Source organism: Delphinapterus leucas, chromosome 9 (assembly GCF_059928025.1).
Source record: "Delphinapterus leucas isolate spDelLeu-1000000601 "Yukka" chromosome 9, BTC_Dleu_Yukka2, whole genome shotgun sequence".
Lineage (NCBI taxonomy): Eukaryota > Metazoa > Chordata > Mammalia > Artiodactyla > Monodontidae > Delphinapterus > Delphinapterus leucas.
The window spans coordinates 99531291-99555364 of record NC_143137.1 but is presented as its reverse complement, the minus strand read 5'-3'; the positions used below and the strand labels follow the sequence as shown (position 1 = coordinate 99555364).

The 24074-nt window shown below is 46.3% G+C and overlaps 1 protein-coding gene across 3 annotated transcripts in view; it reads left to right on the top strand.

Annotated features, from left to right (window-relative positions):
* EGFR (epidermal growth factor receptor) overlaps positions 1–24074 on the top strand; it is a 200514-nt gene that overhangs the window by 70018 nt on the left and 106422 nt on the right. The window contains exon 1 of one of the 3 annotated variants that reach the window (XM_089917911.1): positions 4771–5694. The exons of the other annotated variants lie outside the window; for them this stretch is intronic. Coding sequence (XP_089774037.1) covers positions 5484–5694 — 211 coding nt within the window. The 5' untranslated portion in view covers positions 4771–5483. Of the gene's footprint in view, positions 1–4770; positions 5695–24074 lie in introns of those variants that run through there. 3 annotated transcript variants of the gene reach the window in all.

Below are 24074 nucleotides of genomic sequence, written 5' to 3'. Positions count from 1 at the left end.
GAGAACTATAAAACGTTGATAAAGGAAATCAAAGATGATTCAAGGAGATGGAAAAATATCCCATGCTCTTGGATTGAAAGAATTAATGTTGTTTAAATGGCCATACTACCCAAAGCAATCTACAGATTTAATGTGATCCCCATCAAATTACCCATGATATTTATCACAGAACTAGAATAAATAATTCTAAAATGTCTATGGAGCAACAAAAGACCCAGAATTGCCAAAGCAATCCTGAGGAAAATGAACAAAGCAGGAGGCATAACCCTCCTGGACTTCAGACAATACTACAGAGCTACAGTGATCAAAACAGCATGGTATTGGCACAGAAACAGACATATGGATCAATGGAACAGAATAGAGAGCCCAGAAATAAACCCATACACCTACGATCAACTAATTTTCGACAAAGGAGGCAAGAATATACAATGGAGAAAAGACAGTCTCTTCAGCAAGTGGTGTTGGGAAAGCTGGACAGCTGCATGTAAATCAATGAAGTTAGAACACACCCTCACACCATACACAAAAATAAATTCAAAATGGCTTAAAGACTTAAATATAAGACATGCCACCGTAAAACTCTTAGAAGAGAACATAGGTAAGACATTCTCTTAAATAATCTTAGCAGTGTTTTCTTAGTCAGTCTCCCAAGGCAATAGAAATAAAAGCAAAAATAAACAAATGGGACCTAATCAGACTTACCAGCTTTTGCACAGCAAAGGAAACCATAAACAAAACAAAAAGACAGCCTTCAGAATGGGAGAAGATATTTGCAAACAATGTGACTGACAGGGGCTTAATTTCCAAAATATACAAACAGCTCATACAACTCAATAACAAAAAAACAAACAACCCAATCATAAAATGGGCAAAAGACCTAAACAGACACTTCTCCAAAGAAAATATACCGATAGCCAATAGGCACATAAAAAGATACTCGGCATTGTTAATTATTAGAGAAATGCAAATCAAAATCTACAATGAGGTATCACCTCATACTGGTCAGAATGGCCATATCAAAAAGTCTACAAATAATAAATGCTGGAGAGAGCGTGAAAAGAAGGGAACCCTCCTATGCTGCTGGTGGGAATGTAAATTGGCGCAGCCACTATGGAGAACGGTATGGTGGTTCCTCAAAAAAACTAAAAGTAGAGTTACCATATGATCCAGCAATCCCACTCCTGAGCACATATCCAGAAAAGATGAAAACTAATTTGAAAAGGTACACGCACCCCAACGTTCATAGCAGCGCTATTTACAACAGCCAACACATGGAAGCAATCTAAGTGTCCATCAACAGATGAATGGATAAAGAAGATGATGTGGTGTATATATATACATATATGTGTATATATATACACACACACAGTGGAATATTACTCAACCATAAAAAGAGTGAAATAATGCCATTTGCAGCAACAAATGAGATTATCATACTAGGTAAAGTAAGTCAGACAGAGAAAGACAAATATCATATGATACCTGTGTACGTGGAATCTTAAAAATAGTACAAATGAACTTATTTACAAAACAGAAACATAGACACAGAAATCAAAATTATGGTTACCAAAGGAGAAGAGGGGAGGGATAAATCGGGAGTGTGGGATTAACAGATGCACACTACCATATGTAAAATAGATAAACAACAAGGATTTACTGTATAGCACAGAGAACTATATTCAATAACTTGTAATAAACTGTAATGGAAAAGAATAAAAAAACAAATATAGATATATACATATATATATATATATATTACTGAATCACTTTGCTCTACACCTGAAAGTAACACAATACTGTAAATCAAGTATACTTCAATAACAAATTAAAAAATAAATAAATATGAACTATAATGCAGACAGCCATTAGTTAAGTATACTGAGAAGTCTTTGGTGAATGAAATCCACTGTCTCTGTATATTACTCACACGAGTCAGTAGGTGACATGTTGGGAATGATTGTCCAGGTTCAGTAAGTACCCAGGTTTTTCTAATACAAGAAATGATGAGGGATTCGAATATACAGGTTGGCAAGATCAGGACCCTAAAACACAAACCACAATGAATGGAACAGAATTAGGGAATTCATCCACAGCAAGGTCAAGGCAGAGCCAGCTGCAAAGACACAGGATGGAGGAAAGCCGGCTTAACAGATGCACCCATTGAAGGTGAGGCTTAGTTTACCATAAGGAAATAACAGCCCTACCTGGGATGTTGTAACAAATTACTGCAAGTGCTGTGGCTTAAAACAATACACATGCATCATCACCCTGTTTGGTGCCTGGGTTCTCAGGGGCTCACAGTGCTGTTATCCAGCCCTCCTCCATGCTCATCCTGGTTGTTGGCAGAATCCACTTCCTGGAGGTTGTAGGACTGAAGCCCTTGGGCCCTAGCAGCTGCCTGCCCATTCACAGCAGGACTGTTTGGTTCTTCATGACCACAGTGTCTCTGCCAGGAGAGGCATTTGTTAAGAGCTGTCACCTGATCAAGTCAGGCCCACATAGATACTCTCCTTTTTGATCTGGGACCTTAATGACATCTGCAAGATCCCTTTGCCTCTGACTTAAAACCTACTCACAGGAGTGATATCCAGCATGCATTTGGATCAAGTTGTATTAAGGAATAAGCAAGGGACATAAAACTGGATAAGCTTGTATTGATTGGAAGTGCTCAGTTCCAGGGCTGCACTTGAGAGGGATGTTTGCAAATTGAAATGGGCCAAAGGGTGGGGAAGGCACTCAGAAAAGTCACAAGGACAGATGAAGATGGCCTGGGCTGCTTGTTTGGGAGAAAACTAAGGGAGGATATAAGAGTTATCTTCAAATATTTGAAGGGCTATTATTGGGAAGAGGAATTTGACATACTGGCTTTTGGCCTTTGGAAAGGCACGATGAGACATCTGGAAACATCCATCCCAGCGCAGCACTCGCCTGCCACATTCCTTCCCGGCTCCCCAGTTCAGTTGCTTGTCTGAATTCCAGAGGAGCACAGCCCTGGCCGTAGCCTTCAGCAATCACACATATTGTGGACACTCAGGAAATAGGGAAGTAACCGTGGCAAAGGCCCATTTCCATCGGAATGATCTACTGAAGCGCATGCTCCAGTCCAAGGAGGGTGTGTCCTCCCCTTCATTTCTCTAGACCCTCAAAGGGTCAACTAGCACCAGAAAATCAGGACACCAGAAGCCTTGAGAAGTTTCCAGTGCCTAAGTGGACAGTAGTCAGCTGCCTAGAATAAAACACATCCACACAGGTATTCCGTATTTAATCATATAAAGAATACATACCACCTTGAAGAATTGCTGCAGGTATGTCTTACCTGAGGCATCAGAGTTGGCATTCAGTTGCCCCTTTCCACTGCATTCATGCAAATTCTTTTAATATTGCAAAAACTCAGTGTCATTTCCATCTTCTTTAAGTTTTCTGCGTGTGTCTGCTTTTCCATGGGATGGCGTGGCGGAATGGAAAGCTGGTGGGCCCTGGGGTCAGGTGGGCTCTGGTTTCAGGTCCCAGGTCACTGTGTGCTCCTGGACCCGTAGGCATCTGCTCTGTCGCACTGAGCCATTTTCTTTCCTGTAAAATGGGGATGATTCTGTCTCTAAAGGAGTCCGTGAAAACTTAATAGAGCAACACAGAAAGAATACAGTATATAGTTGGTGCTTTATAAACACTTCTACTTTCTGAAAATTACTTCTGAAATAACTAGACAAGAATCCTTGAACATGTAGAATTTTCATTTTAACCACACACCATAACGTCAACAGTGTGGTGAAATTCTGCTAAATGTGATCTGCTAAGTATCAGGCAGGGAGAAGAATTGACACCCAGGGTCCCTGTGTCTCCTGGCACGGTGCTGGGTTCTTTACCCAGCGTGTCCTTGATTCTCACAGGTGCCCCCGGTGACACAGTGGCAGATGCGATGGCCAAGCTCACGTGTTTTGGGCTCCATGTTTTGTCCACTGAACGTGCTGCCCTGAGTCTGACAACGTGCAGGGCTCCGTAGGGACATGCCCCCTGCCCCTGGGGAAGGCGACCCTCTTCCACTGCTAACTCCTTGTGCATCTCACACATAGTTTAAAAGCAGTATTGATAGTATTATAGTAGCTGCTGTTTACCAGGTACCAGGCCCTGTGCTGGGTAATTATTATGAGTTATCCAATATCTATATTGCCTCACAATTTTCCTGCTTAAGTATCTCTACTTCACAGGTGAGGAAATTGAAGCTCAGAGACTGAATAACTTGCTGTCGTTCACACAGCCAGGGCTTCCAACTCAGAACGTTCTGAATGTCTTAAAACCAGTCATTACAGGTTGTAAGATTTACCCCAAAAAAATGACGGTCTGTGGTAATCCAGAAAAGTGAGATTATTTGGCTCCCGTGGAGGAAGAAAGAGTGCTGGAAAGACGTATCACCAGAGCATGGGAAAAGTGAAACTACGGCTTCTCTGTGAGCCAGTTCTTTCCTGGCAGCGTCTTGGAACAAAACCAACTATAGCAGAATTTTCTGTTTTAATATGAGCTGCAGGGTGACTTTTTTTCTTTATGCTTCCACCTCTCTCCCCGTCTCTGCCTAGTTAATTCCGAGGAGCCCCTGCCTGGCCCACCGGACAGCCGTGCAGCTTGCAGTGCCCGGGGCCAGCCTCCGCGGCACAGGGGCCACTGGCCTCTGCTCCTGCCAGGAGGCCTAGAGGCCCGCACAGCCCGGGGGTGGGGGTGGGGTGGGGGTGGGGTGGGGGTGGGGAGGCGGCAGCCGCTGGCGGGCCGAGCAGGGGGTGTGGGGGGCTGTGAGCTGGGGGGTTGATGGCCCATGAGAGAACTGAAGTCTTGCCTTCCTTTTCGTCTCCCCTTCTAAGCCGTGAGTCGACCCCAGTCTCCCCCGACTCTGTCCCCTCTGCCCCCCTCCATCCGCGCCCCGCTGCAGCCCCGCGTTCTGTGTACACAATGCTGTCCTAATATTTCTCTTTTCTCCGGGCAGGAAATGAGAAACTCATTTTTTAGAGCCATTCAGGAAGTTGTCCAGAGTTATAATGGCCCATTATCTAATGGCCAGAGTTTACTTAGGCTTTCACTACTTCCACTGCCCACTTGAAACAAGGAAAACTATTTCCCCCGCTGCCGCAAGTGTGCTGTTGACACGGACCACAGGCACCCGGACGCCCTGCTGCCCAGCAGCACGCTCCAGGCTAACCCTGCTTCGTGCTCTGAACATCGTGCTCACAACCCCCTTATTTAACCCGTCATTCCTTAGAGAGTCGATCAACCCGAGCTGTGGCACTTTTAAAAATGCGTATTCCTAGGCCTGCGGAGGGAGGGGACGGTGGGTCTGCGGAACGCTCATTCTAAGCCTTATTCTCGGCACCCAAAAGAGGCAGAGCGCACGCTTTAACAAAAGGTGGTTTGCGCCTGAAGCACGTAAAACATTTCAGATGTGTGGCAAAATGCGTCTTACTGGCACCAAAGATTTTTTATTTTTATTAGGAGCGTGAATGACAAGAACTGACTTTGAAGGAGGATTAAGAGAGCAGCCTTTTCTTACCTGCGCTTTGTGCTTTCGGGACAAGTTGGAAGCTCCCCTTTCGGGTTCATCAGTGCGTGAGCACCCACGCCCCCAGCTGAGACCCAGCCCCGTGGGCCGTGCTCTCACCCAGGATGTGGGAAGGCCTGGCCATGAGTCAAGGCTTACAGGAACCCATGCAGGTGAGCGGGGAACATTCCAGCACCTGGTGTGCAGCCGCCCCTCCCAACGGCACTCCTCCCTCGGTGCAGCACTGGCCGCGGAAAGGAACCCACAGTAGTAACTCTGGGTGTGTATGTCCCTAGCTGCTCGAGATGGGCCCACGGGGGAGGTGATACATGGAAACAGGGATCTCCTTCCTCAGATCCTGGCATAACAAAGGGAGTAAAAGTACACCCGCTCCCACATGCTTGACATCTGCCACACCTGCTCGGTGCCCGTTCCTCTCCCGTCTGGATGAACAGCCCCACAAAGCCCGAGGTACCGAGAAGGGAATGAGGTGGCCACCTCCGCGGAGAAGAAAACCTGGTTTCAGACTCTGCACTCACCTTCCCCTGCCCTGCTCTGAAGGTGGGGTCCATCAGGGCAGGCCCCCTTGGCACAAAGGACCCCATGAAAGAACCTGAAATCCAGTCTGTAAAACTGCAAAACAGATGCCAGCAATGTTCCTAGGACGTCTTCGTGAGTCAGAACACAGGTGCCTTCAAGAACATTTAACTTCTCAACCAGTGTGCCCTGAGTATGTGCACTCTCCCTGGACCTGGCCACACTTGTGGTTGTTCAAATTACAGGGGTGATTTTAGAGTAATTTAAAAGTCAACTGCCGGGCATCTGCAGTTAAGGGCACCTTGGTTAAGGTCATTACAATACAAATTACAGGGGCGCACCTGGGCGACCTCCACAGTCATCCAGCTCCTGTGATTACCAAGGGCAGTCACCTTCCCTCTCAGCCCTGATGAAAGCCTCCATCATTCTGCTAATGGGGCACAGCCCTGTTATCAGCCCCATTTTTTTTTTTGAACACTGACACTGTTTTCTTTCTGGAATGAAAGGCCTCTGCCCACCTCACTCCCGTCCCTTTGAATGTGAAGACAGCAAGCTCCGGAGGTTTGCCAGTGTGCCCTTCCTGCACTCCCATCATCCTTCGTCTTCCCTCCCTCCACCATTCTTATCTGTCTCCATTTGTTTATTTGTTTGGCTGTATTTTAATTCCTTGATACAAAAACGCCTCCTCCTTGTAACAAGTTCAGTGGTCGCAGAAAGTCAGAGAATAGAGGGGGTCTTGCTCTCCGCCTCCCAGATCCCACTTCCACTGGCCAGAGTTTGGGAGGTGCCTTCCAGAAGTTGTTCTCTGTATTCTACATACAAACACATGCACAAATAAAAATACTTTAGGTTTGGTTTATAGTTTTACGCAATGAGTTTGTATGATGCAAATTGTTTTGCTACTTGCTCTTTTTTTTTTTTTTAAACTTCACTTTAACTGAGAGCTTTCCAAATTGCAATCTGTATGAAACAGCCTCATCTGTGTAATTGTCCCTCGTCCTCAGGGTGGCCTGCCGCTGCTGGTGGGCATTTAGATTGCTTTGGATTTGTTAGCCAGAACAGTGAGGGCTGTAGTGAACATGTTTACACAGTTCTTCTCTGCACACAGGAAGGGGTTTTCCAGAAGAGAGCTAGAAGGTAAGGACCATTCAGTGGATTTTTCAATAGTTTTAAAAATTTCCATTATACCCAGAAGTTGTAATACATATCCAGAGCCCCAAATCATCAAGATTATTTCACCATCTATCCTTTCATTTCTGAAAAAGTTTAAAGCCAGTCACGTCACACCAAGAAATAATGTCATTTCACCACACCATCCTTCATTATGCATCCCTAAAACTGCGAATTTTATGTCATCCCAAGAAGAGTGGAAACAGTTCAAGGAATGCTCAAGCTGTTGGTCAAAAGAGCCCGGACTGTGTCCTAAATGTGGCCCTGAGTGGTGGCAACTCTATCAGAGCTTGCCTTAGACAAGGTCCCTCGGCCTTCTGCAGAGCTGTACACAGGTGACAAGACCCAGTCCTAACTTGGTGTGCACACCCATGACTGAAGTTTGGCAAAACAGCGTGTACAACACACACCCTTAATGACTAAGCTGCCTCTGTTCTCCCACTGTGCCCATGATTCCTGCTGTGCTGGGAACAGAATGGCCTGAAACACGGTATTGTGGGTGAAATATCGTAAACTGTCCTTGCTTCACTTTGCATTTGGCCTGACAATTCCAGTAGATGCTGAGTTCTGCAGATTTATTTGAGGAGGCCAGGAAATGCCCTGGAGGCCGAGATTAGGTGCTCCCTGTCGTGGAGCAGTCACCTTAATTGCTGCAGCAAGGTCTGCATCAAGAGCATCGGCGCAACCTCACTGCAGCCCTGGGGTGCAGCGTGCCCCGCGGAGGCTCCGGTGTCCTTGCAACCGCATAGTCGGGGGCACTTGCAAATCCAGGCCAGCCCGAGAGCCCGGCACACTCACATTTCACCTACGCCCGCGATTGCAGCACGTAAATGATCCCGTTTTTCATCCCCGAGGACTGCTGTTTTTTCTATATTTATGACTGTATAATTGGTTCTGAAGAAAGTGTTCAAATTGTATATCATGTGGAATACGTTTATGGAATCAAGTTTATATACCTTTTTCACCGGTTCACAACAAGCTGTCCTAGCAAATGTCACCAGGCACAGTGACGAGCAGGTCACGTCATCCCTGTGCCAGGCTAATTACAGCTGCCTGCCCTGGCATCAGCCACCGGGCAGGGCCAGCTGGTGGTGCATCTCCAGCAATTTGCAGATAATAAATGTGGTTTTGATGATGTCGCTAAAGATCTGTCAGTGTAGAGAGGGATCAGAGATTAGGAATTTGGAGGGCTTCTATTGCTAGCATTTCTACAAATGACCAGTTAGAGGACTGAGTCCAGCCTGCACACCTATGTGAAAACCTGTAATGGACAAAGTTCACTTAATTGGCTGCGTTGGGCCTTCATTGCTGCACATGGGCTTTCTCTAGTTGCGGCGAGTTGCGAGATGGTGGCTTGTTGCGGAGCACAGGCGCTAGGCTCATGGGCTTCAGTAGTTGTGGCACGCAGGCTCAGTAGTTGTGGCTCACGGGCTGTAGAGCACAGGCTCAGTAGTTGTGGCTCACGGGCTTAGTTGCTCCGTGGCATGTGGGATATTCCCGGACCAGGGCTCAAACCCGTGTCCCCTGCATTGGCAGGCGGGTTCTTAACCACTGTGCTGCCAGGGAAGTCCCTTAATTGGTCACTTTTATGTGTCCCATCTTTCTAACTTGCCCAACATTTTCACATGTTTTAATTTTAGTCAAAAGAATCCAAACTAAAATGGGACTTGGAAAAATTATTTACCTTATGTGTGTCTTAATTTCCTCAACTGACAACTCGGAAAAAGAAGATGAGCTAGAGGGTCCCAGGGGTCCCCTCCAGCGTGCGTGCCTGTCAGCTCCTCACAATGGGCAAGGCTTCAGGGCACTTCTGTTGGTCGTGTCCTGTGAGAACAGATTTACCTTCTACCCTTTTAGTTCTACTTTCCATGTTTGAAATTATAGAGGTCATGTGTCCAGGCTTTTTAAATGAAATCGCCTTTGTGTTGGTGGTTGTATGGGTCATTTTTTACTCCACTTAGTTTTGGAATCCCTAGCTTGGCCAATTCATAACCAAAAACTGTAGTTTACAGTTAGCAATAAATCCCACAGATGACTGTAGTAGCCACGTCCATATCCTCTTTCCACGGCTCATTTTCAGGTTTTAGTCCTAGTTAATGATTAACAGAAACAAGAGCATTTCTCACCCTGATTGAGCAGCACCTCTGCACTACTTTTCCTCGTCCGTTCATGGTATTACACAAGTTTCTCTTCTGGAAACAGGAATTTCTGCTTATATCTGTGGACAATCAATAATGAAAAAAATGATTTTTTTCAAGGAGGAAACTGTATTTATATCTACTCTAATTTTGATGGAAACTTTCTCTGGAGACTGGGGTTTTGTTTTTAAAGTTCTTTTCTTTCAAACATAGGAGAGTTTTTGCATCTGTTATCCAAGGATCAACCTAAGTTTCTCTTAGGCGGTGTGGTTTAAGGCTCACCGTTTGAGTCCAGTCCACTCCTGGCGGCGGTGTTGGTCTTCTTGGTCACGCTGTGACTGTTCCTGGTGGCCCAGGGAGTGGCCAAGGAAGCACGGGAGGTGCCGACGGACACAGAGCAGTTGTCTTCATAAAACGTCAGCTGTATCGCAGATGAGGGCAGAACCAGGACAGGAAGTGCATCCACCAAGAACTTATAGTACAGCCAGTGTGAGATGCGCGTAACATATAACAGATGAAACTATTGTACAGATGCAATGCATTGCATAGGCTTGTATGTTTTCCCCATTACAAAGGAAAGTTTGTCTTCAGGAGGGGCTGCTTGACAGGATGACATCTGGCGATAACATTTTTCGTTTGGAAGTTAACCTTAGAAGCGAGTTTCCATTGACTGGTGAGGAGAAGAATGAATTGTCCTAACCCAGCATCCAGCACTGCATCCTCGGGAGAGAGAGCTCTTGGTCGGTCATGAGAGGCAGCTGCCTTGTGCCAGCACCAATTCTGGGAGGTTTGCCTAGGGCTCTTCCTGAGCATGGCAAAAGGGCCTCGTGGACGTGGCCCTCCTACTGTCCAGATGATCGTACAGGACAGGCTAGCCTGTCACATCAGGAGGTCCAGTCAGAGAGAGGTTTTCAAGCATCTACTTTGGGGGCAGTCAATAGAGCTTGGAGACTCCTTAAGTCGGTGACCAACATCTAGGTCACAGTTTTCTACTAAGAGTCCATAATGAAAATAGGAAGAGGAAGCTACTCCAGAGCATTCTAACAATTTTCTTTCTAACTTCATCTCTCACTAATGCTAGATACTCTAAGACTTTGCGTCCATGCAGCTATCTCAGATTGGTTTGGGAAGAGGGTAAAAGAAGGAACGCATAGTGCTTTTAGGTTGTTTCTGGCCATCATAATTGCTCAGCAGTACATGTTCACGGGCATTTATTTTGCAGGCTCCAGACGGACTCTGCTTTTTAGCAGATACGTAGTTATCCTTGAAATATTAGAAAGGTCCCAGCAATTTAGCCAAGGCGTTTTGGATCATTCAAAACCATGACTCATAGTAATGCAAATTCATGACTCTGACTTCAGTTGAGCAAAAGAAACAGAGTTCTGTGGGGACATCTAGACTTGGGAAGTTGCTCTGAAGGCTTTTAGGGACTTGGAGAGGGGGCTCTGGGCCTCCTCCTTCAATGGTTCTTTCAATCCCCTTTCTTCAAATTAAGGCTCAGTGTCCCAATAATTCTGAATCGTCCTTTATCCTTTTCCAGTTGAAATGCCTTGCAAATGTGTACCAAAAGGTGGTCATTTCCCTGAGGATACTGCTTGATCCTCTTATTCTTTTGTAACTCCTGGTGCCCAGGCTTGTGGCACTAAGGGCATGGTCTCTCCAGCCCATCGCTGTGCCCTCAAGGGTGCATTCCCTTGGGAAATGCTGGGGAAAGGAATTCATCACCTTGGAAACTTAGAGCCGCCTCCAGCTAAAACAGGAAAGTCAGTGGTGAACACAGGGTGATCCTGGGGCTACATCCACTCTTCATGTTGGTAAGGGATAGATTTCACAGGGAAAGGAGAAAATGGTATTTTAAAACTCAAGTTTGTATTTTCTCTTGCTTATGATTCAGTAAAATCTATAGAGGAGTCTTAGAATTCTGTCACCTTGTGGAATTGAACGTATTGTTTTTCAGTTCCTGGTGGCACATACGGAGCCATCACCACTTTTGAGAAAACATCTTGTTTAGGCCTCACAGTGGCCCTTCTCACTCGCTCTGCCTTCTGATCCTCTGCTTGAAATCACTGACGTTCCACTGTGTCACCCACAGAGCAGATATCCTGGCAGGCAAGCCCTCACCAGCAGGTCTGCCGGGAGCCCCTACCACTGTTTCCTGGATGAAAAGTCAGGGTGCGGCAGGGAGCTGGGAGAGCCTGGTCTCCTAAAGAGACGGTGGTACAGACACAGCGTGGGTTCCCGGGGCGCAGCCAGGGGCCCGCTCTTGACTGTCTGTTCCTGACTCTGCACCCTTTGTGGCGCTCGTTGCCCTCCTGCGCTGACCCCACCAGCCATGGGCACGCGCTGTCTCTGGTCTTGTCTGGTATCCACTTTTCCCTCCGTCATGCAAAATTCCAAAGGTCAGATCACTTCACCTTCCTAGACTCAATTTCCTGCACCCTAGAGGAGGAGAACGAGGGTGGCATCACTGCCTTGTCCCCTCCGGTCTCCCGGCTGGTGCAGCGGCCACCTGGCAGTGATCACCCCACGCAGCGCACTGGCCCGAGTGCAGGGCAGCTTCCCAATTTGTGCAGTGACCACAGGGTCCCACAGGCATGTGCGGGCACACACACACACACGCACACATACACACAGAGGTAAGGTGATAGCACCTAGTTAAGGAGGAGAAAGTAACGCTCAGTCTCTCCTTTTTATAGAGGGGGAAATGGAGACTCCGTTTGAAGTGAGAAAGCACGGAAGTGAATCCCGGGCTCCACCTAAGCCTTTTCTCCATGAAAGTTGCCCGCACTCACACTGTACACATACTCAAATATTGTTTAATGTCTTTTTTTCAACTCTTAGTCCTGTAGGGTCTGATAGCAAGAAATGATTATAAGTATGCAGCTTACCTCAAAGGGACTTGAGGATCAATGTGATAAGAAACACAGCAATGTCTGTGGGAAGCAAAAGTCAAAAGAACGGTGACAAGGGCACCGAAGGCTAGGTTGACAGCAGGGCATTGTGAAAACAAAATAATTACTCATTGCCTCTATCCTCATAATTAAAATACACATGCACACCCAGGCACCCTTGTTTAAATCCTGGGCCCACGTAATATCCGGCAGCTACTTCCGTGCAGCCGAGTGGAAGGCAGTCCGGGTTCAGGCAGCTGACCCTCAACAACCCTCAGCCGAGTGGTTCTCAAGGCTGGCTGTTCACTGGAGTCATCTGAAGGGCTTTCAAACACCCATGCTACCCCAGAATGATTGATTTGCAAATAATATTGTTTAAAAGCCTTACCGTGACTTACTGAATATCTGACCCAATGATTTGGTCAATAAGTTCTTTCCCTTTAATTTCCTTGTTTGTAAATGCAAGCTTCCTACCTGTGTCTTCTAGGTTTGGCAACTTTGGGTTCTATTTCATGGCAGTGCTGGCTCTGTCGATCAGAATTCACCTATGACTCCTTTCTAGAAAATAACGGGGGACGGAATTTGTCTCCCCAGCAAGTATGGAAGGGTGAATGTGTGCATCAGTTTCTCCTTATTGATTGCGGCTGCCTGATTACTGCGCAGCAGTTCCGTTTCTGAACGGTTTACAGTCACGCTGGGTTAAGCAAACGCGTCAGCACACCCTGAGGCACCATCAGTGATGGCTACTGAAGGATCCGTTCACCCGCTCATTTATTCCGCAGGTTTCTCTCAGGGGCCTGCTGAGTGTTTGCCGATTGTTGTCTTGACTCCCCCGCTTGTTGTCGACCTGAACCTTACCTTTGGGGCTCACGTTCTTCATGTGTGACATTTACATGCTAACAGGTGCTGCTGGCGGGGGCGTTAACCTGCTCCGTATGCATCCCCTAGTCCGTGCCCCCCAGCTGCCTGTCGTCTCTCCCTCTCCTGCTCCGACTGCTAACGCGGCCCCTCCCCGGTCCATTTCCCTGTGTCTGTGCCGCCCAGGCCCACATTAAATCTTGAACCTATTCACTGACCACTTGCTCTGGCTCTCCTCTGAAGGGCTCCGCAGTCGCTGCACCGTAACTCATATTTCGGGTACCGAGGTGCAAAGAGGGGTGCGAAGAGGCATCTCAGAGCTCTCAGCTGCTCTCAGTGGGACAATCTTAGGTACCCACTTCCTCATCCTTGAGGTTTATCACTCAGTGCCCTTGAGGATGACATTCAGAACCCCAGAGATCTGCACCTCCAAATCACCTTTCCTACCTACCCCCATGACATTGGAGCTGTTTCACCTCAGAAATCTTGAAGCCTAATGTCAGAAACCGAAATCTAACTCTCGTTTTACAGTGCTTTTGCTCTGTCACGCTTCCGAGACACTGCATTTTTTTTTTTTTTACAAATTTAAGGTTTGTGGCAACCCCACATCAAACAGGTCTTTCGGTGCCATTTTTCCAACAGCATTTGCTAACTCTGTGTCTCTCCGTCACTTCTGGTAATTCTTGCAATATTTCAGACTTTATCATTGTTGTATTTGTTATGGTGATCTGTGATTAGTGACCTTTGATGCTATTATTGCAAAAAGATCTCAGGCTCAGATGATGGTTAGCATTTTTTAGCAATAAAGTATTTTTAAATTAAGGTATGTGCATTGCTCTTTTAGGCATAACGTTATTGAACACAAAAGATTATGGTATAGTGTAAACATAACCTTTATATGCACTGGGAAACCAAAAAAATCTGTGTGACTCGCTTTATTGCGATTTTCACTGTATTGCAGTGGTCTGGAACCAAACCCAAAATACCTCCAAGGTCTGCCTGTTCTCTGGTTTAAAAAAAAAAAAAAAAAATGGGGGCTTCCCTGGTGGCGCAGTGGTTGAGCATCCACCTGCCGATGCAGGGGACACGGGTTCGTGCCCTGGTCCAGGAAGATCCCACATGCCGCGGAGCGGCTGGGCCCGTGAGTCATGGCTGCTGAGCCTGCGCGACCGGAGCCTGTGCTCCACAACGGGAGAGGCGACAATAGTGAGAGGCCTGCGTACCGCAAAAATAAAAAATAAAAAAAATGAGCAGCTAGGGTTGCACAAACACCTCATACTATTTTATTTTTTCATAATGAAGCCTTGTCCCCTCTTATAAGAATGTTGCCCCTCTTCTCTACTGGTTAAATTCTAGTGTTCCTTCCGGTCCCCAGTCTCTCGTCATCATGTTTCCAGATGTTATAGGGCCACCTTCCTCTGCAGTTTTGGTGAAGACTAAAACCTGTATGCAGTTAACTTACCATCACTGGTTTGGAAACAGGCCTGTGTGGAGCGCAGTTCCTCCCCGTGTTCTCGGGGCACTGCCTCTGTGTCTCTGATATACGTCTGTGGGCTGTGTTGAAAGTGCCCCGGCCCGCTAACTGCCGAGGGAAGAGACAGGTTTGGACGAGCTGACCAGACACGTCTGCTGTGCTCAGCTGCGCAAGCATCCTCACGGTCATTGTCATTCCTCCTGCGATTTGAAGCCCTGTTTTTTTCTGCTAATTTAGAGAAAATTTCCTTTGCAAATCCTTGATAAAATGAAGACTTCAAACTTGTAGTTGATTTTCCAGTTATGTAGTTGTATGGACCAAAGTTCTTGGTAACAGTTCAGAATCTTGTAAAATACACCCATGTGTACGGAGATCTGTTTTTGAGTTAACTCTGGCACGCCAGTGGACGAAAGCCTAAACCATGTCATGAGGGTAAGCTGTCTTTGCCATTCATGCTTAGTTTTTCTGCTCATTTATAGAAAATTCTATCAAGCAGTGGGAATTAGATGACAGAGATCACCTGTTATTTTAAAAAAATTCTATCTATGGATATTTTACTTGCAGGAACACGTGAAGCATCATGATCTCAGGGACCACGAAACCAAAATATTTTTCCCACTCGGACATAAGTTGATTGATCAGGTGTTCCAGGGCCAGCTGCTCCTTATTCAGCTTCCACTTTCACATCTGTCGACTAGGAATGTACAGGTTCCCTTGGAAAAGGAGACCTCTCCTTTGCGTTGCACTGGTGACAGAGTCTGTGCTGCGTTCCTGCCCACCCGCTCAGGGGCGGCTGTGAATGGTGGCTGTGTCCTTGCTGGGGCCAGGCAGAGCTCTGGGGTGGCAGTGTTTCTAGATTGCTCCCTTCCTGAAGTTACTGGAGATTCTGCCTAGATTAGATGTTAATAAAGCTGCCCTGTGGGGCTTCCCTGGTGGCGCAGTGGTTGAGGGTCCGCCTGCCGATGCAGGTGACATGGGTTCGTGCCCCGGTCCGGGAAGATCCCACATGCCGCGGAGCGGCTGGGCCTGTGAGCCATGGCCGCTGAGCCTGCGCGTCCGGAGCCTGTGCTCCGCAACGGGAGAGGCCACAACAGAGGCTCACGTACCACAAAAGAAAAAAAAAAAAGCTGCCCTGTGCCAGGCTTGTGCAATGGAGCTAATGGAATGGAATGAATGTAATGTGAATTTATTACCACAGCCCCTCACCAACCCTCCAGATGCATATTATCATCCTTCTTTGCCCGATAAAGAAAGGGAAGCAAGAGAGAGTGTGACTTTCCCAAGGCCGAGCCTGTGCTCTTTCTGGAGCTTGAATAACTGGTTCTAGAATGTTAGCATGCAAAGAAACTCCTGAGGACGTTTGTCAAAACGCAGACTTCTGTGTGCCGCCCAGATCTACAGAGCCAGAATCTCCCGAGGGGGCTTGAGCCACTTTCCTGGAATGCAGAACCGAAGCCTCCAGGCCATCAGATCCACCGGGGAAGGAAGGCAACACAGCCACTGTGAGAATGACCTCAGCTGACAAAGCTCCCTCTCACACCTCCCACCCAATATTGTTTTAATAACACAACAAAACAAAATAAAACTGACCAGCCCAAATATCCATCAAAGAACAAATGGGTAAGTAAATCACCTAGAGGGAATTTACTGCAAAGCTAAAGAAACTGAAGCTCCTTCCAAGGCCCTGGGTGGTCCTAGCAGTATGCTGGCAGGGCCTTATGTTTTATGAAATTTGCATAAGGAAAACATCTTGTGATTTTTCATTCCAAGTATTCACTTGCACTTTGTACCTAATTTTATATGCCTAAGTCTCAGGGCCCACAAACCCTGTGTCCACCTCTGGGGCCACCTGGGGGATACTGCCCAGCAGGAAACAGATTGCAGTAGATCACAGTGTGTCTGGTGAGCGATGGCCAAGATGGAGTCTGTACTTTGCCCACAACATCCATAGGACAATCCCATTTGTGAAGAAAAAGGCAGTGATATATTTGTGAGCACCTGAGCACCTCAAAAAATTTTTTTAGCCCTATACCTTTCCGTACTCTTGATCTTGCCTCAAACTTCAAAAATGGTATTGATTCTATTATTTCTCCTAAATAGAAAAGGATAAATTTTTATAGAAAGCTTGAAAATAATTAAAAATGTGATGAGAAAATATTCTCAAATCATGCCTCACAGTAATAACTACTGTAATGTATTTAAAATTGGCGTTTCTTCCAGGATAGACCCCAGAGCCGCCCTATGCCTTGATGGTGTAGTTGCTGAAACAAAGAATCCCCTTTACTTTAAAAAACGAGGGTGTAGATACCTTATTAGAAATGGAAAGCTCATTGATTTTTTTTTTTTTTTTTTTTCCCACACCTAAACAGCCTGTGCTTCTTTGAATAACCAATTTGTGACCTGGCTGGGACCAGGCGAGGGAGCACTCCTGTTCACCTACTGCGAGCGCGGTGGCAGACCTGAAAACATGCATGGGCTCCAACAGTGGAGGACCCGTTACATATGTAACTTGACTCTATATGATGAAATACTTCTCTGCCAGTAAAAAGTATTTTGTAGATAAATATTTATTAAAATAAAATACTTGGCAGTCTATTAAATGAAAAAAGGCAAGTGAAAAATTATGTGTAGTAGAGTCCCATTTTTATAAATAAATTCCCTACCTACCCGGTATGCGTAGAAAGAATTCTGAAAATACAAATACCGTGTGAAGATCATTGGTTCTGTCTTTTTTTCCTGTTTGCTTATCTTTAAGCCAGTCATGCTTCAAAGAACATGTTCCTCCAAGAATATAAAAATGAAATAATTGAACTATTTTATTTTTTTATTTTTTTTTGCGGTACGCGGGCCTCTCACTGCCGTGGCCTCTCCCGTTGCGGAGCACAGGCTCCGGACGCGCAGGCTCAGCGGCCATGGCTCACGGACCCAGCTGCTCTGTGGCATGTGGGATCTTCCCGGACCGGGGCAGGTAATTGAACTATTTTAAACAAGGGCAGGCAAACCTGGCCCTCCAAGCTATCATCCTTCTGTGATTTGAAACTTCAGTTTTCTCACTTGATAAAAAGATTCAACAAGGTATTGAAATAATATGTGAATAAATAAACCATTAAAGGGGTGGAGGTGTTGTCTGTGAGCCGAATTATTAAGTGATTTGATACCTTTGAAATCGCAGTCTTCTGTGCCAGGCAGCAGTGGCTGCCCCAGGAGCTGCCGTCTCCAGGGGGAGCAGGTGAGAGGGCCCGAGAAAGGCCCCCAAAGCACGCGGCCCTCCAGCCTCTTCTCAAGTGCCTGTCTTCTCCCCTTCTCGCTCCTCTGTCCCGTGGCCTCAAAGAGGAAATGGAAATCATTCGAGAAATACCCCGGTGTTCTCTCCAACCTGTTCTGCTCACATGCACATAGGTGGCTTCCTCTGTATCCCTCTGTTGATTTATTCTCTGGAAGTCAGTGGATCGCAATCCCATCCCCGGCACGCTGTGAAGATTGCGGTGAAACTTCCCCACATCTCCTCAGTTACACAGACATTTCAGATGAGCTAACAGATGCCCGTTCTAGGGTAGGGTGGTCCCATTTGACTCTTTTTTTGTTTGGGGCCAGTGGGATGGGTTATATATTTTTTTAATGCTACATTCTTTTAAGCATTAAAGACCACCGTTTGACTTTCAGAAGTGGAAGTCATTGTGATGGTAGCACCGTTTGACTTTCAGAATTGGAAGTCAGTGTGATGGTGAGGGCAACATTCCTTTCTATGAAAAGATGAAATAATTGCCTGGAATAGCTGAGCAGGATACTTGGTCCCAGAGGCACAGGAGGAATTCAGGCGCGAGGCAGGAAAATAACACTTTGCACTTAGCAGCCTTGAGGGCTGTGATCAGCCACTGCAGGACCTGCTGCTGCCGACGCCACCTTCTGGAGGGGTGCCCCGCTGTCACCAGCTGTGGCTGTCCCCCGAGGGCAGTCTCACCAGGCTGTGCCTGCACCAAGGCATGCTAGGGTGGGAGACGTCCTCTGCTGACGGCTCTGTGTGCCCCCTCCCAGGGGCTGATTCATGAGAAAGCACGGATTTCACAATTTCTCCCAGTGTCTTCTGCCAACTTCTGTGAACAGATGTGGAATTAAAAAAAAATAAAAGCGAAGGATCTCCATTCTCAATAACTGGGATGTTTCTTTTATATATATATAAAAGAAACATAAAATGTATATATATATGTACATTTTTAAAAATTTGTTTATTTTCGGCTGCACTGGGTCTTCGTTGCCACGCGGGCTTTCTCTAGTTGCGGCGAGCAGGGGCTACTCTTCGTTGCGGTGCGAGGGCTTCTCATTGCGGTGGCTTCTCTTGTTGCAGAGCACAGGCTCTAGGTGCACGGGCTTCAGTAGTTGCGACACGTGGGCTCAGTAGTTGTGGTGCGTGGGCTTAGTTGCTCTGCGGCACGGGGGATCTTCCCGGACCAGGGATCGAACCCGTGTCCCCTGCATTGGCAGGCAGATTCTTAACCACTGTGCTACCAGGGAAGTCCCAACTGGGATGTTTCTGATAGAAGAAAATAGGCTAATGATTTGTTTAAAATCTCAGAGATGGAACTGATGCATTAAATGCACCGGTGTTTACAGATACGGGCAGACCTTGTTTGATTGCAGTTTGTTTCATTGCACTTCAGAGATCCTGTGTTTTTTACAAATTGAAGATCTGTGGCAACCCTACATTGTAAGATGATGGGTAACATTTTTACCAATAAGTACTCTTTAATTAAGTACATTTAATGTACATTTTTTAGACATAATGCTATTGCACACCCACTAGACTACAGTGTAGTGTAAACATAACTTTTATGTGCACTGGGAAACCAAAAAACTTGTGTGACTTACTTTACTGCCATATTCGCTTTATTGCATGGTCTGGAATGAAACCTGAAGTATCTCTGGGGTCTGCCTGTGTTACAAGGTGGGCTCCTTATGATTGTAATCTTTTCTTTTAAAATTTTTCTGAGAGCTGCTGGGTCTAGGAGCTCTCCGTGCAAGCCAGGTTTGTCAAAAAGAAGTGGGCTTTCATCGTGGCCTTGGTGGCCAGCGTGCATGGCTAGCCAGCCTTGCAGCACCTCCAACCCTTCCCCAGGGCACATGCTCCTTGAGCGGAGCCTTGAGCACCCTCCCATGCTCCTCGAGAAAGGAAAGCACTAGAGGATCACAAGCCTTCACCAAGCAGCCGCGGGCCTGTTTGCTAATGTTAACTATGTCAAGTGCTTTGAGAAGGCCCTGCTCCCTGCACCGTGGGCTGCCGGTCGAGAAGGGCTCCAATCACAGCTGTGCCGTGTGTGCCCCATCCCCTCCGAGCCAGGATGTTCCGTGTAAACAGTGGTGTTGATTCCATCTGGCCAGCTCCCCTGGGTTCGGTGGGCGGGCCCCCAAGAGAGCAGAGCCTACAGGACCTCCCCTCCCCCCTGCTGTCTGCTTTCTAAATTGTCTCAGAGCCACCACAGCTGTGCACTGCGGTGACCCTGCTCACAGCTGTGGTGCGCGAGGCCCAGGAGGGGGATCGTGGCTTCCGCCCTCTTAGAGCGCGGAGTCCTTGGGGTCCTGGACTTGCGGGACACGCGACAGGAAGCAGCAGCCTGGGCGGCTTGGGCCTCAGGTCTGGGAGGGCTGCCCGGGGCATGAAGTCCGTGAACTCTGCCAATGGCAGGGAGCTCACCGCTACCCGAAACAATCTGTGTTCCACCTTTTTCAGCAGCTCTAATAATTAAAAAAAATTTTTTGTCATTAGTACATTATCTGTGTCCCCGCCTCACCTTTCTTCTGGCCCTCCGACACCACGTATGACGCCTTCTTTCTTTGTGCCAACCCCCCAGTTTAAAGACAGCTGAGCGTCCTCTTCCCGAGGCCGAGAAGCCCCCTCCCTGCAACCAGCTGATGGCTCCTGTCACACTTTGTCACTTGCCCAAGGGACCCCATGCTTCCCAAGCAGCCCCCCGACCACTCCTGCCCTCTCCCAGCTGCTGCTAGCTATCCTGGTATGTCAGGGTTTGGGAACCTAAGTTAAAGCACTTGTCATCTGCCCCTTTTAAAATTAATGCTGTTATCAACCCTCCTTCATTCTAGCTTCTTGAGGACACCTGGGATCCGATCCTGCCACCTGGCACATACAGTTCCGAATCCCAGTGTTTCATATTGATTTCTGTGGCTTTATTTACTGGATCGTGGCACAGATGTTGACCAAGGCTGAGTTGTACGTGGTTCACTCCGCTACCCTTATCTGCTTCGAAATCAACACTCTTGTCAACAGGCTCTGTTTACCCTATGGGAATCCATGAAATCCTATCAGCCACCACATCTTTGCTAATTAATATTATGGTTTAGTTAACTAGATGGCCTCATTGCAGTTCATAATTTTAATATGCCTTAAAATGTCTCTACATTCCTAACACTCTCTAACGCGTTTCTGTAAAGATACCCTTGCAAAATTAACTGGACATTCACGAACCTGTAGTGTCACATTAAGAGATGGAGTGAAAGCTGGCGTATTTCACTTGAAGCTCAATCTGAGGAAGAAAGTTTGTATAGACAGAGCTGTGTAGGTAGCGTGGTTTGGAAAGAACAAGGTACCAGTGGATGGTGGTGTCTGAATCTGAGCAAGGAATATTGTCAAGGAAATTTAGACATCAGACTACGTTCTTCCAAACACAAGAATCTGTAGAATAATGTCCTGTGGGAAACCTATAAATATTCTGGAACCTGTCTCTTCATTGGGAGCTATTCGTACAAGTTTTGTCATCTCTGGTTACAAGAATAAAGGATGCTGTATGGGAAGTTCACATCTTTTAATTCACAAAAATTAATTTTTCTTGAATGATATTGTTCCTAAAAATTTATTACTTGCATTACATTGTTTTATTTTTTCATGCCAGAGGGTAGAAGTGCCTGTGCTCGTATTAAAAACAGCAGTGTTAATCTCTGCTTGAATCAAAACCCAATTTATAGGATCTGTAATGCTTATGCCCACCCAGAAGCACCAATGGACGTGCTGAGGATAAAAGAACATCTGTAGCTAATAGGAATAGGAAATGTTTATCAAATGCTTACTGTGTGATAGGCACTGGCATGTGAGCTTTAGGGTCTCATTAACAACCCTTTGTGGCAAAAAGCATTGTAAGCAATTCAGCAGGAGAAAACTGAGGCATAGAGAGTCTAGGTAAATATACCAAGGCCACGCAGGTGACAACCTGCCAAGCTGGACTGAAGCCCACACACATGGGTTCCAGCTTTTCTGCATGGCTGCCGTGGATGAGTGACATCTGGGTAGATGGAGTTTTGAAGTCACGTAGGATGCTGACTTGAAATCCCATCCCAGCTGCCTACATGCTCTATGACCTTGGCAAGGTCATTTTCTTGAGTCTCGTTTTTCTCATCTATAAATTAAGAAAAACTAGGGCCGATTATGGAGGTAGTTATCTTAAGAATTCCAAGGATGTGCATGGCACTCAGTACCCGGTATATACTACGTGGTCCACGGTGGTTAGCATCGCTTTGTATTCTCAGGGCAAAGATGCTGGGTGTGTTGAGTCGCAGCCAAGTTGGCCCGTCTGCCTTCTCCCAGCTCCCGCCCCATGGTGAGGCAGGGCTCAGCCCAGCAACTCTGGGGAAGCGCTGACTCCTTCCATTCAAAACCCATGTCACTGACCCTGTGGAGTTTGTTTTTTGAGTTTTTGTTTTGTTTTTATTTTTGTTTTTTTCTGTTGCTTTCCAGTGAAGTAGGAAGTGGGCAGCCTGGCAGGGAAAGTGATTTAGAATCATTTTATTGTTTATGCTTTGGCTTCATTTGATCTAAGACAGATCAGCTGCTCTCAGAAAGCTACTCAAATGGAAGAAAAGTGTGGGGGGGGTGGGGGGGAAGGGAATTTGGGTTAGCAAACTTTTGCATGATAGAAATAGTATTAATGATTAATAACAAGTTTTTTTTGGTTAATATGGTCAATTTATACTACAATGATGCCCCTTTAAAAATTAATTGTACAGGGCTTCCCTGGTGGCGCAGTGGTTGAGAGTCTGCCTGCCGATGCAGGGGATGCGGGTTCGTGCCCCAGTCCGGGAAGATCCCACATGCCGCAGAGCGGCTGGGCCCGTGAGCCATGGCCGCTGAGCCTACGTGTCCGGAGCCTGTGCTCCGCAACGGGAGAGGCCACAGCAGTGAGAGGCCCGCGTACCGCAAAAAAAAAAAAAAAAAAAAAAAAATTAATTGTACAATGGATGTTTGCTCTTGATTTGAGGATTTGGAGTATAATCGGTATTTTAAATTATTGTTATGATCTTGCAGTTGTTGCATCCTTGCCCTTATTGCGCATTTTTAGCTGTCGCCCCCGATGTCAAACACTCAGGCAGAAATAACACATTCGATTACAGCGTGGCTCCATGTACTTCGGGAAGCCAAGGAAAGGGTGTGCCTTCACTGCTTCAGGTACTAGAGGGGAAACTAGTTGACTTGCTCTTTTACTTTGTTTTAAATCTCATTCTAAGCGGTTTTGTAAGTCAGTTTCCTGTTGTTAGAAGAGAGGGATTTACTCTATAACTTCCTTGTAAAACAGAGCGTTAGACATCCCTTCTATGATGAAAGAGAAATTGGGTCGGAGGGAGGGGGAAATGGGGAGATGTAGGTACAAACTTTCAGTCCCAAGAGGAGTGTGTTCAGAGGATCTAAAGTGCGGCTTGGTAACTGCAGTTAATAACACCGTATTGTATACTTGAGATTTGCTGAGAGTAGATCTTAGGTGCTTTCATGACGCAGACAAAAAAAGAGTTTAACTGTGTGAGGTAATCTTGATCTTGGTAATCATTTCTCAGTGCACGTGTGTATCCAGCATCACATCATACACTTGAAATGTGTGCAGTTAGATTTGCCAGTTATTCCTCAATGAGGTTGGTGGGGGGAGAAGGGAGAATCTGCGTCATTAGTTTCAGTGCCTACATGTAGACATGAATTGTTTCTCTCCTTTTCACCGTGAAAACAGCCCCTGCATAAGTGGTACATGTAGTGACTAAGGCACAGTTACAGCATGAGGGGCCTTCAGAGCACTGGGCGCAGAGCTGGACCACCTGTACCTGTCTCTAAAGGGGCTGACGACGTCCAGGTAAATCACAGAGCGTAGGTTCACCCACGTTAGAACGCAGAGCCCGTGCATACAAAAGGAATCCTGATTTTACTCTAAAGTTCATTTATATTTAAGGTTATTCCAAATGTATAAACTTTTAATTTAGCTGTTTTGGGAGAAAGATCTATTTGATAGGTAAGACATAATTTAAAATAAATGTTCATTTGATGAGTGGGTTTTTAAAAACTAGTTATTTTTATTCTTTCCTCTGAAAGAAGTAGGATGGTGAGAATAGGTAATAAAAGTTTTAAGCATGAAATAGGAAGGCTGTCACATGAATTTCTTAGTTCTTTCTTGATAACAAAATTCAAGACTTTGTTAAAGGAGGTGTTTGAGGTAGTACAT